The following is a 20,399-nucleotide window of genomic DNA, read 5'->3' on the forward strand; positions in this document are numbered from 1 at the left end:
CGTCACTACGTCCAATAAGGACGTTGCGGGTGCTTTAAAAGCGTGCGGTGAATGGTTGTGCTCGCGTGTAAGGAGGGTAGTTGGATAACACCACAATATAATAAATATTTAATTTTAATTCACTATTTTAATAATATTGGCATTACCAAATAGTAATGCTATTTTGAGAATAATTTAGACGACGAAGTAAAGCGTAGGTCATAAATCCCTTTCTTTAATTCACATAATATGTCACATAAATAAATTTCGTATGTTTTTCGAAAACTCCAACCGATTAATTTATAAAAAATATGTCAATCACACAAAAAAGCGAAATTCAAAAACATTATTGCTATTACCTCGTATGTGGTATAAATACCTGTGTTTAAGGGCCGTTCAGATCAATTTTTTTTCTATATCAGTTCCCTTATCTCATCTTCCCAAGAGAGACCATTTTTGCCGTTTCTCATTAAGCCATTGGCAAACGAGTTTTCTTTCTTTATCAGTTCGGTCACACAGTAACTTATAACGATACTTGTTGTTCAATTGTCCCTTGTGTCTATTTAGAATATGATTTTGTCTGGGGCTTGGGGCTGTTTACTTGTTTATCTTATAATTTGTTTTTCCTTTTCAGAATCTGTATTTTCGACTCGGTTTTCTAAGGCATGTCCTTCATGTTCTTGTATTGAACACGAATACTTATTCATTACCATAACTAAAAAATATATTATAAAACAAAATCAATTAAACAATAAATAAATCTCTGAAATAACAATTTTCGTAAAACAATCGTACGAATATAATGAGTTAATCGGTTAAATAAAACAAAGCGAGACAAACAGGCGCAATTAACTTATATCGATGTATCGATGTATCGTTGTATCGATACATTCGTAAATATCGAATTTACTGTATCCGATTACACAGCAATTCACTCTGATGCGGTGCGAATTTTCATCACACTTGCTTTATTTGATAGTGAAATGTACGTACAGTTATAACGATTTTCATTTATATGTACTACGTATACTGGTCTCTCGCCCTGGCTTCGTCTAAATTGACTCTTTGACTTGAACTGAGTTTAAGCACAGGTTAACTAAAATTATTGATAATATCAATTGGACCAGCTGCTCCTTTGCTTGCTCAGCCATACAAAAATAGTCTGTAACACGAAGGTTCAATAACTTATTTTTCTGCTGGTGAAAAAATTTATGAAGCTATCCTTTATAAACAAAGATACGGACTATAACATATTTCATTATCATATTATTATTCGTGTAGAAATTACTGTTTTATTCACTTACTAGCTGCGCCCCGCGGTTTCACCCGCGTAAGTCCGCATCCCGTAGGTATATCGGGATAAAATGTTGCCTATATGTTATTCCAGATGTCCAGCTATCTACGTACCAAATTTCATTGCAATCGGTTTAGTAGTTTTTGCGTGAAAGAGCAACAAACACACACACATCCTTACAAACTTTCGCATTTATAATATTAGTAGGATAGGATTATCATCTTTACCAATAGACAGACTAATCAATCACTACAAATCATCAAACCCCATTATCTGTAAAGCAAACTAGCTATGTCTCTAAAAAGAACTAAACTAAGCTAGGAGAGAACCAAAATATTTAATTAATTAATGAAAGAAAAACTAAGATGTTCTCTGCACCGATACGATCGGTCGGTGTCCGGACAATTATGAGCAAATACTGAGATACTGACGTAACTGAAATACAATTTGTTTTGTGAATGAAAATGTAATACTTTTTCATTACTTACTGTGACTATGAGTAAAATGTATTAGAAACTCAATGCTAGTGTAACCTTATACCATTGACACGGTCGATTGATTTGTGGAATTTGTTTGATCATATCAGGAACTATTTTAATTGAAATATATTTTAAGTTGAATTGTCCATCTATTGAGGAAGGCTATATAATATGATTTACGTAGACGAAACCGCGGGTTATTGATCGATGATTTTTTTACGGTAATTCGTCGTTTATTTAATGAAGTATTCTACTAGAAGGAGTTATTTTTTTGTGTGTATAAATAAAAAGTCTTTTCAAATTAGCATATTACATATAGTAGATTGTATTTTCTTGTGTTTGATTTTACGCGAGTATTATACATTTAGAAATTAAAAACTTTTTAACGGATTTTAAATGCGATTTATTCATTATATTATTAACCCGACGTTTCGTACACTTTACAGCGATCGTGGTCACGGGGAGACTGACTGAGTCTAATATAAACGAATATAATGAATAAATCGCGTTTAAAATCCGTTAAAAAGTTTTTAATTTCTAAATATAGTAGATTGTTCTAAACAAGCCCAAATTACCACAACAGCCAGAATCCAAGGTAGTAATTCAGTAACCGCCCAGAGGTCTGGAACTATCAGTGTCTAAGTAAGTCATGAATAATGCAGGCCATAATGTGTGCGGATTGGCTGTTTGTCAGTTTGTCAGACTGTAACCGCAATAACTCGCTAACTGTATGATTTACCGGATGCAATTTAATGTGGTTATGATGAATACATGTCAATTATTATTATGGAGAATCAATCTAAAACTCAAAGTCAAACATTTATTTATTCTATTAGACTTCTTATATAAGCACATTCGAATCGTCATAACACAGTTTTAACATTTACCCTCGGTTCGGAAGGCAGTTTCTACAGAGAAGGGCCGGCAAAAATCTCTGTAGTTGCTCATTCAATTAAATTGATAAGAAATAGCAAGAACTACTTGATTGATATTGGATTGATGTTATTGCATCATATTGATTGATGTTATCAAACGCATGTGTAATGAGTTTACTTTACGAATTTACAAGTTACTACAATAGACTATGTTGCAGGATCACATGTGGAACTACTAGACAAATATAAAACGAAATGAATGACAATAGAATTGCAGTAATTACGTAAATTGTCACGATAATGATGGTAATTGTTAGCTGGCTTGTGCAGTTAGCCTAATAACGTAGGCAAAGTGCATACGTGATGAGTCTAGCTTTTAAATAGGTCTAAAGAATTCCTACCGTTCAAGTGTTTTCTTAGAGAAGTAGTGGAAAATGGCGGGATGGAAGATTTGGAATTCACTTTCTAAAGAAACTAAACCGTTCAATCTTTTTCAATGGTTAAGATTAATAGTACATGACACGAACAAATGGTACTTGATCTGAATTTCAACCCTGTATTTATTGATTCATTAATTCATATTTTTATGTCATAGCGGGCAACTGAGCTGGTGGTCCGTCTTGTGGTAAGCGATCACCACCGCCCATTGGTGGAACATTCGTAGTGGTAGTGCCTCTGCGAATGCGTTGCCCGCTTTTAAGGTGGTAAAAAGGGTAAGGTTTGACGATTGAAAAGGTTGCAATGGACTGGGACGGGTGTGGAAAGAAAATGGGCCTCCCACTTACCGTACGAAACACAGTGGCATGCCGGTTTTCTATCGGGTGTGGTACTTCTCCTGTGCGAACTGGCTCAATTTGTGCCGAAACTTGCTCGACTCCCACAATAAAGATAAACAAAATAAATTAGTAGACAGTGAATTCTGATGAAAATTTAATATTGCAAGTATAGTAAATGCATTTTACGTGTATGTGTCTTTTGAACTACTTTTTCTTGTGTCCGAAGTGAATCGAACCTTGTATCTGTCCCCTTAAGACTACTCTACCAAAAAGTAGAATTATACCTGCATCATCTTTTTAGTTTAAAGCGTATAATAAAATGAATTTAATTTATTACACTCTTATTAATATTTTGCAAAGGTTGCCTATTAATCCACAACTCTATTTATGGAATAATCGGATACCTTTAATACCAAGTAAAGAAAAGAAAATAAATTATATACCTTTTATTTGCAAGTCCCTGCATTTGTATAAACCTAAACAGACTGAAGAAACAATAATTACTTAATCCCATTATTTAATATAATAGAAACATTATAGGACTTTAAAGTTAGCCAAACTCCATTAATGAATATAATTCTCTAAAATTACATTCCACCATTTCGAAGATTAAGTCGCTCCCTAACAAACGGCTGACGATCTATGACCCAAGAATATAATAAAAGTCTATTTCGATTGATACAGGGATGGACTTACAATATTACTGTATTTATATTCAATACAATTCACATAGTAAGCTGAAACCAACGTAAAACAATCGTAAACACTGTTAGATATCACGCTAAATTGGGTTGGTTGATCTGTCGAACATTTGTGATCTGTAATATTGCACATCTGTTTATAAATTTTCGTTACATTATATCTACAAACGTGAAACCATTAAACGAACTGGGCATTCGATATGATGAGTTAGATAAAGTTCGGTGTGCTTTCCGTCAATTCGCAATTTGCACCTGCCTGACATTTGGGAAAAGTAAATTCAAAGCATTAAAGTCTAACTGTAATAAATGCACACTTTTCTCACTTTGACACTCGAGGTACTTTTTAACTTAACGTTTGTAAGAATTTACGGCCACATATTATATGAGAAAATATCGAATGTGCAATGAATTGTTCATGTATTTTATTTTTTATGAAGTTTTAAAAAATATATAATACATATTTAAATCAATTCTAATTATATGTAAATTCTTCTAATCTTATTTCGTTTATCAAAGCAATGATGTCCTAGCTTTTACCTAAAGAGTCGAATAGTTAATTAAATATTTGTGTATAAGAATACGTCTCTGCAATACAACAGTCATCTAAAGCACGAAGGCGAGTCGAAAGGAATACACGAGCGAACCTCGCTTCTAATTGCTGTTAAAAAGCTTCGATTCTGCTTAATGAAATTATTTAACCCTATTGAGAGGGCGATTACGCATCAAATTGACTCGGAAGGAACTCATTCTTTAGAGGATTACGTTGATGATGTCATTCGTTTGGGACAAAGGAATGGCACTTTAGAATGGACGTTTGTCACTGGTTGATCCATTGTTTATGTTACTTATATTGTTTGAGCATATTTTATTTATGTTTATATTATTTCGTAAATATGAATAAAGTAGTAGTTAATTTATTAATTATATAATGTAGTATATTTGTAAGAAGTATTTTAGGCATGACAATGTTTTAAATATCAACTTAAGAAAGCAAACAAATACAAACCTAAATAACGGAAGCCTAGTTAATTATTAAAAAAATATACAGTTGAAATAACTGCTTATAGCGATATTTGCAATTAATAAACCAATAAATATTTCATTTCAGATGTCGCACTCAACACCAGCACGCAGCAGCGTGTCCATCTGATGCGACAATGGAGAGGAGAGAAGAGCATCGCCACTGCAGCATAGCAAAGCAGACCATACTAACCACCCACCCCAGCGGTCTGCAGACCAGAGTGTCAGTAGAACTAGCCAACTTCGACGCACTTTGCCTACATTCAGAATGCAAGAAGAAACAGTGGGACAGTCCTTTTCTGCACAGACGAGGTATTTTAGGTGGCGTTTCAGGCCATAATACCCCAATTTTGGGGAGACGGAGCGACGCTGTGAATGAAGGGAGACTGTCCCAGCAATGTACGCCAGTTATGAAAAGGAGGGAGATGGACAGCCCCGGGGGTTCCCCTCTTCCAATGAGGCGGGAAATGGACGAAGATTTGTGCGAGGTGGACAACAGTGTCATCAGTGGGTGGCTGAAATTCCGGGATAATAAGCGGGTGAGTTTCATTTATGACCTTGTATAGATGTAGAATAGTTAAGAAGTAAAATTTATTTGGATTACGGTTTGCAGCGTGTAGGCGATGGTCTGTTGAAAAGCAATTGTGGTAACGCAAGACGTTTTCAAGATTAAGCGATGCAACAAAGAGATATGTCAATCACCACATAGTATAAAACAAAGACTTAGAATATTCTTTAAAATGAAGCAACAGCTTTTGATAGATTTTTTTTAAAAAGAGAGTGATTAAAGAGGAAGATTATATGTGCATAGAACAAAGGGGAGGAAAGGAGTTACACTCCGAATTTAAAGCGTGCGAAACCGCGGACAAAAGCTAATTAATATCATAATGCTTAATTGATTTTTAGACACTATTTAATATGAATTGTCTGCCGCCTGAATGAATAAACGAAATTATATCTAATTAAAAAAAAAAAAATACAAAAAAATAGAATCTATAAGACCACCTATCAAAAACAAGGTTCATAAAAGGCGTTTATATAAAAAAAAAACATTAACCAAAAATTATATACAATCGAGTATTCAAATCTAATCCCATTACCGAACCCGTATTAGTTGCAGCGATATCATCATAATTACCCACTACACTTGTTCCGGTAATATAACTTTACGCGAATACCACTTTTACAGTCCATAACGAGAGCACTGTAAAGGTGTAAAATTTTAAGTGTACATGTAACTAGACCGGGTCATGTTATCTTGGTGTTCGAAGAAGTTTACTCGATCGCCAGGATAAAGTGGTCCTTCGGTTAACATGGCAAAGTATTAGAACTGGAGGGTGTGACGAGAGGCATAGTGCGGTGCAACTGGGCTAAGGGCTTTTCACCTTGCTAGTGATGTGCACGGTGAATATCGATACTTTTGTAATTTATTTGTGTGTTTATTTCACAGTTGTAAACGATAAGAGAACTTTGATTGATAATGTATATGCGAAAATGAGAGTTTTGATGTTTTATGATTTATCCGATATGCATATTTGTATTTAAGCGATATAGATTATTTTGTACTTCCGTTTTTTTTATCACAGTTGTTACACGCTTATCAGACATTATCCACAGAAGTACATTATTAATAAAATATTAATATTCATACAGTTTTATAAAGACTGATATTTTTTTTCCTGCTTTGCTATGTAAGGTATTTTAATACGGTTTCATAAAGCCCTTCGAAGGGCTCCTAAAATGCTACATATTAAATCAATTTATCGATATTACGACATCCCTAGCTGACATCAAAGTAATAGGTTTTGCCAGTGCTGAGTCGCAATCCTAGACACCACTAGATTGCGGACTCATTTATAACCCGTGTTTCGGTCGAATTACAAGGTCCTACTTCATTTAGAGGTAGAATGGGTTACTGCGGTCCTCGATGGATGTTGCGGTTGCCTTACGGATGTTAAAGTTAGATGTTTTAAAATAATCCCAATTTATCTTAGCTGTTATAAATGTGATACTGTAAGGATTTTTGTTACTCTATGGTAGGGTATATTAGGTTTAGAAATCACAAACTAATATTATACATGCGAAAGTTTGTAAAGATATGTGTGCGTTTGTTGCTCTTTCACGCAAAAACTGCTGAACCGATTGCAATAAAATTTGGTACCTATACAGCTGGACTATTGGAATTACACATAGGCAACTTTTTACCCCGATATTCCTACGGAATACGGACTAACGCGGGTGAAACCGCGGGGCGCAGCTAGTAATACTATAAAAGTGTAAGTTACTGTCCCTGTATCTTCTTCACGCTAAAGCACTGATCCGATTTGGATGACCTTCGGAACCAGAACGACGATAAAGAGCGCCCTAGCAACATTTCAGCGTCCATACAAACACAGTTCGGATTTTACTCCATGTTTTGGCGGTTTTCGTTAAACTAAACCATGTCAATTCGTCTCATCATTATCTAGCCCTCTATGGAAACAAAGAGATAAAATAAATACACATTTTTAAATAATGATTTACACAATGATTGATATTTACTAGTGCAGATAAAGACATTCATGAATTTTTTTGAAAGCATCATATACTCGCATTCTTGATATTAGCTGGTCTGTTATATAATAGTGAGGTAAGCAAGAATGTGCGGCATGCGGTCAGGTCAATGTAACTGTCGGCTGAGTGCGTGATACCTATAACAGGCCTCTAATTGAATTCAAATGATAATATTGTATTGATAAATGATAGAATAACTTTCTCATCGTATTCGATTGAAAACAAATACTTGATGGATATCCTGGATAACTGGATACTATTATATGCTGTTAAATTTATTTAATTTTAAAGCATTTCATAAGATAACCGATTTAAAAATACTTTCAAAAACTTGAAGTTTTATTTTTCTTCAGTGACGTATAATAATTTATATTAGTTTTTATTAAGTCAAAGCTTGGATGAGTAATATTGGATAGTTTATTGTTTTTCTATGTCTATACTAATATTAATACAAATCTTAGCAGTTTGTCTGTTTGAAGGCATTATTCTCAATAACTAATGAACCGATTTTAAAAATTCTTTTGTACAGGTATGGCATACCCGAGTAGTAGGCTATATAATATGTATTACGAGCAAAACCGAAGCAGACCGGTAGTATTTGATAAGCCGGATCTTGTCCGATTATTCAAATTATGCTATTCTAGTGATTTAGAACCTTCATATAAAACTATCCTCATTTGAAACTACTCTTTACATTCTAGAAAATAGTACAGCGATAAATTGGTAGCAGCATACTCATTACAATTCCGAATTACTATAGTAAAACTTCATTAGAGTAGATTCGACCATAATCCCCCACACGGTCTACTAAAGGGCCTAGTCGTAATTAAACTGTATCGCTTAGAACTGGGTTTCGGTTATTAATTAAAATAACGTGTACATACATTTCAATTTATATTGTAACTGTTTTTGGTTGGAACGGCGTCTCCTGTATCAACTGAAAGTGAGAGTGAAATTAAATTCTGCTTGTATTATCAAAGGATAGCTAAGACATACGACCGCTGTTTGACTGTAAAAGTCCTATCAAAATTTGCGCAGTTGGAATTAACATACAGATGAATATTCTACTTACTAATAATTATTTTATTAACATTTGTTATATTTCCCTGATATATTTAGCCACCCACCCTCATAAAAAGCTTAATTTCATCAACGTACGTTTTATAATTATATTTTTTTTTTATTTAGTAGCGGGTAACTGAACTAGTGGTTTGATGGTAAGCGATCACTGACGCCCATTGACTAGAAAGGGTGAGGAAAAGGATACGGACCTCCGGTTCCCTCATAATTTAAGCTGCAACGAAATACGACATCGAACCATAGAAAAAATAAAGTTTTCACACACAAGATAATTGTAACACGAGCGATTTCCCGATAAACTATTTGTACCCTTGTTTATTGGGGTCCACATGATTTACTGTCCACGGACAAGTCCCGTCCGTGGCAGCAGGAGTGTCCCGTATTTGTCCGCGACATGGTTAATGTGCGTTATATTTTAGACACTTGTTAAGATGTCTCCCATTTGCGGACAAATGTGGGGATGTTTTGTTGTATTTTCGCGGTCCTGTATTTGAAGTTTGTTTGGTTTTGCGGTTCTTGAGATTTGTTGGTAGAGGCAGAAATATATATAAATGGATAAAGTACGTCGCAGTTTCAGCATAAGAGATTAAAATAGACAAAATACTTGTTTGAAATGAATTGTTCTATGTTACATTAGATCTTTAATTTTATTTATTTCATGGTCTATGGTACTCTTCGACTATGTAGTATCATAACCCCTACATTCCACGTTGTTTGCCAAATTAGGAAGAATATGTAGGTCCAAGCCAGTCGTAGTCGTATAATTACAATCAAATCAAATCAAATCAAAACTTTTAACTTCAGGAAAGATACTTTCATTGTGAACTTATAGCATCCTGTTTTATACGATCGAACGCTTAATAAGTGTATAGGTCATTTTATATTCACTCATTATCTTAAATATTCTTATGCTTAATCATACGAAAATATAATTTTTCTTTGGTTAGTAAAAAACAAAAATAATAGAATCCTAATCCCATCATAATAATCTGTATTATGATGCATTCAATAAACAGGAGCCAAAATTTTCTATATTACACCTGATTTAAACAAGAAAATTCATCATCGAGGCATCATTAATTAAATATTGATTAAAAATGCCGTAGAATACTGTAGAACATGCAATTGTCAAATAAAACCTTATTATAAAGTCCCTACATAAATGAATGATTGAAGTGATCCCAATAGACGGGGATGATAAAAAAAATTCATCCCGCCGGCAAAAACTCGAAAGACAAAAGTACGAAATATCATTGGCGAAAAAAAATTTTATTCGTTCATTAAATTATGAAATGAGACGATCCAACATTTTACCTGCATTTCTAATTTCAAATTTATTTCACTGGGTATTTATGAAAGGTCATTAACTTCGCTTCATACAAACGGATTATTTCAATAATTCAAAAGCAAGAAAGCGTATAATTTATCCGGCGTAGGGATTGGCTCATGTTACAAGATCCTTTCATGATGCTGTGAGAATATATTGGCTTGGTATTTAATATGAAAAAATAAAAAGTTTTTGTTTGCTGGTGAGCAGACTGATATATAAATGATAATAAAATGTACTTTCGCTAAAATTAAAACGACTTGTATGCTTTACTTATTTATAAAAAATTTAAACCTAATTTGATATGATATATCATTATTAGACTCAAATTATTGTTACTTTTGAATATACAATATTAAGACACAAATGAATGTAGGTACAGTAATATATTATGGATTAGTTGATGATGGCATGGTATTTAAACCAGTAAATAATTATACTATAGACATAAAAGCTTATAAGGACTTATAAGTGATTTAAAATAACTAAATAATGCTCCAAAAAATGGCTGTGAAATCTTATAAATTTCCATTTTATATTTTTTGCATTAAACATTATTTCTAGTGACCATATAACAAGAATAACACTAAAAGTCTTTATTTGTCTCCGACATAATCTTACTCACTAACGTCTAGTATAATTCCAATCAACATCCGTCCAAATCAATATCACCTATCAGCCTCTATTTCAATTAGGTACAGAGATAGGTAATATAAAAGAATTCTTCCCTTTTCCATCGATATAACAACGATATAACGATTCGCTCCACTTCCTCCGTTACACCACAATTATTTCGCTTTTCGCGACGTATTTTTTCGTCTCCGGAAAAATGCTCCGCGGAATCTACGGAATGTCTCATTGAACTGTACTAAGCTTGCTCGCTAAGCGATTTTTGAGCCACTTCATATTTTTCGTGGATAATTATTTTAAACGACGTACATTTTAATGTATTATGCCGTAATGAGCGATGCTTTTTGAAACTCTTGTGCTTTTCGCTTTATTTCGTTCAATTTTGTGTTTTATTATTTCGATTTAAACTGTTACTGGGATATAATCGTCTTATTATACATAGAGAAATTGACTCATCTTTGGTATCAACTATGATCCTATATATTAATGAAAACAATTTCCCACAGAACAAGAAAAAACTACAATTTTTAGCATGAAATACATTTAGATCAGTATCAGTATCTTCTACTTTTTTCTTACAAATAAAATGTCTCAACTATTGATAAACTATAGTTATGTATTAATAAATAAAGAATAATTTTAACTTTTTCTGGATCCATGTTAGTAATTTAATCCATTCAATATTCGGCCAGCGGTAAATTAAAAAAGGAAGCATCACGTAAGAATTCCCGAACATTTTTAAATGAGTGTCGCGTAGCCACGCGCTTCGTCAATGTCGTTTCTGAACGCGAGCCAATGTGTCAACTCATCCGCCATCTTGAATGGCGGGAACTTTACCGCCTTTTTTACTTTTTTACTGGGTCACTGGTTCATTGGATAGGTTAAAAGGATAAATGTATTAAGGGATAGCTATTTTTAAAATCGAATAGCGGATTTTATGTGAATAAAATGTGTTCGAAGGTAAATATATTTTTGTTAAATAAAATTTCAGGTTCTTGGATGGGGATTTGAGGATACATTAGAATATTACCAGAATTTTAAATGGCTTTATTTGAGGCTATCAACATTTAATATGTTTACGAACGTGGGATCGAACCTGCCACTCATGTTTTTATAATATATATTTTATAAGCATGTTTATACTGTAAAACTTTAAATTAAATTGTTTTCAGAATTATTTGTTTTAAATAATAGAAGCAGATATTAAAAAAACAGCATAGGTATTAGGATTAAGAAAAACATATAAGTATTCATTTTTTGTCGGCTTATTTTTGAAGATTATATGTTGGCATAGTAGCATAACATTTCCTATTGTGTAATTTTTTTTCATTAAATTAAATCTTCTAATTTATCTATTCTTTATTCATTCAAAATATATTTCATGCTTATTAATATTATAAATACAAAAGATTGTTTGTTTGATAGTTTGTCATTCTATCAAAGAGTGGAACTCTTCAACGGAGCGATCTTATTAGATTTTTTGTTTTTTTGATACATAAATAAAAGGTTAAAAAAATAACTATAGTCTCATTTTTACGGCGGTTAAGCTTACCTTAAGAATATCGTTGGAATACACGGACGAAGCCGCAGGCGAAGAGCTACTAAAATATTGTAATGTGTATCATGATGGAATACAATTTTGGTGTACAAAGCAATTGCCAACTCCACAATTTATTGTATTAAGTGTGTTTAAGAAAACTAGGCTTTATTCGTAGTAAATAAGAGTTATTCCAGTTATACGTTGCGATGTCTTGGGGAATGTATCTTGAATGAATTATTTATTCAGGTTTGAATTAACATATCAAGAATGTACTGAAATTCTAAAGAGGAGTTATGAATAATTGGACACGGCAAAGTTTGAAATATTGGGTATTATATTATTGAATTTAATTAATTAGTTTCTGCTTATCTATAAAATACTGTTATACTGTCTTATTTGTGATTTCTTGAATTTTTGCGTAATAATTTTACGATTGTGCAAAATATGTGTAAATAAGGTAGACAAATAAATAATAATAGGTTAAGGATCGTAATTTTTCAAAGTTAAAAACCCTGAATTAGTAACATTGAGGTTTAAAAGAATTCAATGTAAGTAAAACACGTAACATAACCAACTATTGGTTCACTAGACGTAGTGATATGTTCTTTCGGACTGAAGACTTGGCGATCGTCAGTTGCAGATCCGTTGGTGGGTTGAGCAGAGATGAATTTCCTAGTACTTAAAAAACAGTTTTGCACTTCCTTGCCCATTTCCTAAATGTTTCATAAGAGGAAAATTATAACACAAAAAGGCTAAAAAGAAATAGACTACCTCTGAACGATAGTATCAAATATTAACCCCACTTTTCCATGGCCCTGTAACACAAAGGCTTTCAGACTTCGATCTTTCAATTCCGTAATTTAAAAAGTTCTCACAAATTAGAGAATTCTCCAAGAAGGAATTCCATCGTTTCTAGCATCTGCAAGCTCCCACCAGACCGTTCTTAGGTGCGGTTCACACAAATTGAAATACGTTGTAGCGAGGCTCATAGATAATACAGTAGCTGGGCTCTGTGCGGGGCCTTAAATAATATATGAGTTGGGTTCAATTAAGATTGTGGACTCTTCAGGGTGATTATTTGTATGGGTGAGAATTGATAGACATTATGAGTAATTGGCTCTATTTGCAATATGGGACATTCTAGAAACTCTTTTACAGGCATTGCGCAGGCAAAATTACAGAAGGTTTTTTTTCAGTCTCATACATGTGAAATTGAATTACGTCACACGCACAAGAGACATAAGAGGCAGAATAACAGAAGGCTATTTACTTGAATTAAAAGAAATAATTCCGTCACACAGATGTAAAAATCAATTGCGTCTCACCCATAGGTGACCAAATTAAATTCAATCGATAAATATAGTCTTTGACACTCATAGATAAGGTCTACTCTCTCATAGATACGGTTCAGTAAATGCAGAGATTACCTCTAAAACGCCAAAAAGCCACAAATTTACTGCTTTACTAAATTTTAGATATAAAAATTTATGAAATAAATGGATACACTTAAATATCACAAATCTAACACGAAAGTTTATTAAAAATTTTTATATTTCATAAAGAATCGGTCAAGCGCGATTGTGACTTGCCACAATATGGGTTCCGTAAAAATCTAAATAGCAACTGTAAAAAAATTGGTTACTAATATATCTTATGACCGTGGCAACAGTAGCTTATTCGATTTTTATTGTTGTTATAGCGGCATAAGAAATACCTACATCGTTTTTGAAAATTTGACCTGTCTAACAATCACGATTCGCGAGATGCAGCCTGCTTACAGACGGAGAGACAAACTGATCGACGAACGGATATCAAAGTCTTAGTAAGAAGGTGCCAGTTTCTCCATATTTGGGTACAGAACCCCAAAAAATACTCAATCTACTTTCCCAGCGGTTACAACCACAGCTGATTACGCCGTCAGATGGCAGTCGTAAAATATCATCGTATTGCGCCGTGGCTTGTAATTAGCCAGCAATAAATCTACTGTCGTGTGACTGATGTTTGGTTGTATTGAAGTTTGAGGGATGACGTTAGATATTTGATTGTGATAATTGATGAAAATGTTATAAATTTGAACGTACATAAGATTGTCATTCAAGTAGAGAACTCTGTGAGAGATTTTTCTTTTATATTAAGTTATATTTTTCTATCTATTGTGTAAATTAGCATGGTGATTCTATAATGAATCTAATAATACTAAAGGTGTATGTTTGTTACTCAATCGCTTATATCTGTATCTTATTGAACTCATGAATGGGGACAAGGATATTATAATTAAGCGTAGATATATGCTCCTTTACATCTTCCACATGAGTAAGTGACGCCAAAACCTAGCATGTTAATTAACACTCTTATTTTCTGTTGAATATGTAATGTAAAAACGACCATTGACGCTGCATCAAATGATACAGGCGTGCTCTATCATCGAACCAATATGTCTGTTCCAGATCAAATCTTCTGACCTTTACCACTCGACCCGGCCTTTTGTCGTTAAATTGAGCTTATACATATACTATAAGAATGGTTGGAAATTAAAATTTCGCGGCATAATTTGCTGGACAAAAACTTCATTAGGCCATATAAAGAGGGGGCCATTTACCCATTGTTAAAGTCCTTGGGTCCCTTGCTTTGTTTTATTGCGACGAAAGAATTTATACCCTACGGTTATGGTTTAAAGTCTCGATTGCCGCGGTTGTGGTGTTTTTATTTTCCTGTTTTATTAAAATTTTCATGTCCATATGTTCGTGAAAATTCTTTGACATACAGACGGACATGTAAAGGGCTCGTTTTGATTAAAATTTGCTTGATGTCTCTGTGATGATCTGCTACTTTAGTAATTGTTTTTTCAAAGTAAAATATTTTTACAATCTCATGTTACTGATGAAGTGCATATACTAAAGTTTATTTGTTGGTTTGTATTTCCTTAATTTCGATTAGCCCTTTTTTCTTAAAATCGTTTCCAATTTTGGAAAAACGTTTTAATCATTTATATGACAAACGAAGTATAACAATTCGAACGAAATATTATAAACATAATATTATATCGCTTTTACACCTTTCTAAGACAGATCTAAAGATCAGTAAACCTCGCCTAATTCTTTATACATTTACAATTGTCAACTGCAATTCAAACTGTAAATGAAATCCCTTCTTCCTCTACAAAGCGGCTAAAATATGAAAAATATACAGCGGAATCGAACGGCATTGTGACTCCCCGAGTAATTTCCACCCCAACAGTGCATTTACATTTATATGAAGAATTCGAGATCAGCCTAAGGATTTGCTAAGGGAGCGCCTGGACATGCGAAGTGACGAAATGCCTGAGAAAAATAATTATATCTTTTACATTTATGAAGCGTGAAGCTGTCTTGCCTCTAATTTTATTTAGTTTTCAAACTTTTTCTTTAGCATGTACATGAAACAATGTGCGGAAACCGGATTGCTTAAAAGAAATTATACATAATACATTCTACATAGCCTGCATAGTATGGCCTGATAACAAAAAATGTGCAATATGTAAATATCTGTATCTGTTTCATTTTCTCTTACTTTACTTACTTTTATTTATTTAATTTTTTCTTCTTTTTCCTTTATGTATATTGGTATGTATATAATTATGTGTGTGTGTGTGTGTGTGTGTGTATTATTTGTATACTTGTTATGTATATACATAACAAGTATAAATATTTATATTTGCATTTTTCACTTTCGTTTGCACCTTCCATAATGTTATTGCTATGCTCCTTCTACATCCTTCAACTTTTCCTAAGGCCTCCGGTTGCCTGGAAGACATCGCTTCTTAGCGATAAAGCCGCCTATTTGTACAGCTTTTTACTTTATTTGTGAATATTTTTTGTTATGTGTAATAAAGTGTTTATTATTATTATCATTATCTGTAATTATATGTTATTTTGTATCAGTGTAGTTTTTTGTGTGAATAAATAAATAACTGTCGTCATGTTTAAACACCACTTATTATAAAACTAGCTGCGCCCCGCGTTTCACCCGCGTAAGTCCGTATCCCGTAGGAATATCGGGATAAAAAGTTGCCTTTATGTTATTCCAGTTGTCCAGCTGTCTACATACTAAATTTCATTGCAATCAGTTCAGTGGTTTTTGCGCGAAAGAGTAACAAACACGCACACATCCTTACAAACTTTCGTATTTATAATATTAGTAGGATATGCCAATACAAAAACACAACTACTACTAGTTAAAAAGAACTACCTTCGTAGAATACTAACATTTGTTACACTACCATAGACAATACACAATCTATCCCCCTCCCAGAATTAACGGAGCCCATTAGTTTCATTTCGAATCAAGAAAGCAATATAAAAGAACTGAAATACAACCCCCAATGTCACGAGAACCCCTATGGAGAATAATCGACCCTTGATTGAAATGACTAGTTCCACGCTTTGTAGCTAAATTAGGAATTCCTTGTCTATCTGATTAATATCACTTTATTGAAATCTCCTATGCTGATAAAACAATACTGTTGATGAAAAGGGATGGGGCGATGGATAAAAATTATTTCAAGCAATGAAGATAGTTATTTGAACAGAATTGTATGAATTAATAGTAGATAAAAAATAAATAATCATAACATTACAAATTAAACAATAATCCTTAGTTATCTTATTGAAAAATACTTCTTCAATATTTTAGTAAAAGTAAATTATAGCTAAGATAGTTATTATCTATTTGTAGCGTCCCTTCACATTTTTTCTGATTCTTTAAGTAGTCAATTTTTTATTACAAATAACTTGTGGGTAAATACAGAATTAACTCTAAAGTGTCCGTGTATTAGTTTGACGTTGCAATTATACTAAAATTGAATCCAATTTCATATATTTCTTACAATGGTCAAAATTAACACTAAGTATTACTTGGTAGGAAATAATGGTGAATTTTCGCATTATTCTAACTGACTGCATTGAGGAGGGTGCATTCATTACAATAAAAGAAAATTGCGAACTAAATTTAGTCGTCAAAATCGCCTTTGATGAATATAATACTTTGTAATGGATTTTTGAAGGATCCTTTATTGTAATTACTTTTTATTGTTGCTAGAAGCCCTAGGGCTAACGGTGAATTAACACTAGCAACAATGTAATCACTAGAATTTTTTTGTTGTAACTCAACCAACGTAAACTAAACTTAGTATATCTTCATCTATTATACCTAATTTAAACGTAATTTACGCTCACTATGTAAAGTCTCGTGTTTAGGCTATCTGTTTCTATAATTTAAAATATATAGTCCATAATCTAATCGTACTATTATAATATAAGCTATATAAAGCATTTGTACAACTTTATCTATATATAAAGAAATTCTCGTTTTTAGACACGATATTGTCTCGAGTTCATTTCCTCCATGCCAACAATCCGTTATTGAAATTAGTTATGTAAAATGCACGAAAAATCTTCAAGCGAAACCTGCTATATCTCGGCTCGAACCATTTCCATTAGACCACTTATTTTAATTAAAAAACCAAGAAACGTTGAAGGCGTACATCAATGTTTAATTAACGTGCAACCGGCGATCCGATTAGCTCACTTTACAATTACTGTGAAAGGCGAAGTTGTTCATAGTTTAAGAGCATTTTTATTCCTTGGGGAGTTTCAGTTTTACTACACAGTTATTACAGCGGTGTTCTTTGAAATAAATGATGCTGGATATTGCACAACGAAAGTCAATAAATCGCCCCTTTCAGTTTTGTAATGTTAGTCAACTAAAGTATCAATTCGAAATACTTAAATTACACAGCTATTAACTACAGCAGAAGACAGCTACCAATGTTCTATCCACTCAAACACACAGAAGATATTGGCGTAATCTAATCGTAGCTCATTATACATCGCTGTTCTCCTTAAAGAATATTACACAAAGTCACCACAATGAAAGCACTCGACACTGAAATGAGGTAATCGCACGCAATCCATTCAGAGCATCCCCTGGTGGTAACAATAAAGTTTTTTTCACTTGGCGCGACAATCCTTGCCACTCAGCCGGTTTAATTGCGAGTGGTAACACAAACGAGGATGCGGGGAGGCTGGGTAAACGGGCGGTTGAACGCCGCGGTGGAAACGCCGCTTTTGTTTCTATTGTAGCGTAAATAATCTGCTATCTACTGGATAAAGTGACATTATATTTATTCATTTATTATCTTATACTCTTTATTGCATAAATTAAACATTAAAATTATGACCAATAAGACATAACGTAAAATAAAAAGCTTTAAAAGCACAAGTATTTTCAAAACTATAATAAAAAATCTTTACTTTTTAAACCACAACGCACATCCAGATACGTATATATTATATTTCAATACCTCCACTTACATAACTCCATGCCACACGCTGTAAAACTAAACCCCATCTATACATACAACACGATATTCCTATCGAACTATCGAAACCAAACGCTCGTGCACATCGCCTCCAAAACATTGAATTCAGCCGCAAACTCAGCTCCTCCGTGTCCGCTATTCTCCCACTCTATTGTGGAGCTGTCAAAACCTCACATCCTGTTTGCTTTTTTGGAGCATCTTCTAAGATAACTGCAACGTAAGGTACGAGCTTTTTGTATCTGGAAACTTCTATTTTATAGCGTACGGTAACAATTGAAACGACATGGAACTATGCTACGACTATGCTTTATGTATCTACTAGCTGCGCCCCGCGGTTTCACCCGCGTAAGTCCGTATCCCGTGGGAATACCGGGATGAAAAGTTGCCTATGTTATTCCAGTTGTCCAGTCTATCTACGTACCAAATTGCATTGCAATCGGTTCAGTAGTTTTTGCGTGAAAGAGCAACAAACACAAACACACATCCTTACAAACTTTCGCATTTATAAATATTAGTAGGATATATATGTCTGTAGATGAATTATATTGGCGAACTTGATTAGTTGTAAACGCGTATATCTGGATAGTTATTTGATAATAATTTTAATTTTCAGTGTTTTAGCTCTAAAGTACTTAAAGATATGAGTGGGATTCGAACCTTTTTCAGTCCTACGCTTTTCCTAGCGACGCCTGACCTCTCGGTCATTCATGATCTTACCTGAGTAACATAATTATATTTATTGGAAATAAATGTAATGCAAATAAAACATTAACCGTAATCATTATAGTATACTAAGAGTCCAATTATATTGTATGAATACTTGTATTGTTTTCCAAGATAAGTCATATTTGACTAGCATTTTAAAAGTTCTTATGGCATTGCAAATTTCTGTCCAAACTAGTGCAGTGCACTCGTATACTACACGATTGCTACGAGCAGAGACAGGCAAAGAATTAACAGCTTTATATACCCGAACAAATACTACTCATATACATTACCATATAACAAACTACTGCAATAATATCGACAGTCTCTTCTACAACCAACAAATAACAAACGTGCCGAAATGTGATGCTTACAAAACTTTCAATAACATTTCAAACTGTACTATTATTTCTGACGATAGAACAAATGTTTATCACGATATAACAGTAAAAATACACCGAATCAAAAAGGTTCCCTCCACAACAGATGACTGGTTGTAAAATCAAAACAACGCTGATTGCGATGGCCAATCAAAATTAAATGAATGTCGTTATGGACCCACACAGATATGATTCTGATTGATATACTGCTATCTGCATTGTTTTTGATGGTTTTAACGTGGCTGGTATTTTACGGTTTTGTAGATAGCGTTTATCAAATAAACGGTTAGTTAGTATACAATATTAAGCGATCTCTTATGATGATTGATTAATTGAGTTAGTATAATTGCAGAAAAGCTATCGAAGTATGTATTCCATGTGCGATATTCTTAAACAACGACAAAGAAAGAAAAAACCTTCTTTTATGTCTATAATATATCTGTATATTATTACATACAAAATAAAGATAATAAAAATTTATTATTACTATTACGTTATTACATTATATACTAAAATTTATTATTATTAGGATTACTTAAGAAACAACAAGTACAGAAAAACAATATAAGCCACACAAAAGACCGTTCTGGCACTCCAAGAAAACAAGTCAAGGGAACGCCTGAAAACTGTCGTTTTCCAGAAATAATGAGAGCCAATCTAGTCTCAAATACCTGCATATATTATTAAGGGCATTTCAAACAT

General features: G+C 33.3%; 1 protein-coding gene across 1 annotated transcript in view; it reads left to right on the forward strand.

Moving 5' to 3' along the window:
* The window catches only part of LOC119840130, a 298,391-nt gene that overhangs the window by 18,712 nt on the left and 259,280 nt on the right, over nt 1-20,399 (forward strand). The window contains exon 2 of the mRNA XM_038366643.1: nt 5,213-5,663. Coding sequence (XP_038222571.1) covers nt 5,262-5,663 — 402 coding nt within the window. The 5' untranslated portion in view covers nt 5,213-5,261. The remainder of the gene's footprint in view (nt 1-5,212; nt 5,664-20,399) is intronic.

This window comes from Zerene cesonia, chromosome 5 (genome assembly GCF_012273895.1).
Source record: "Zerene cesonia ecotype Mississippi chromosome 5, Zerene_cesonia_1.1, whole genome shotgun sequence".
Classification (NCBI taxonomy): Eukaryota; Metazoa; Arthropoda; class Insecta; order Lepidoptera; family Pieridae; genus Zerene; species Zerene cesonia.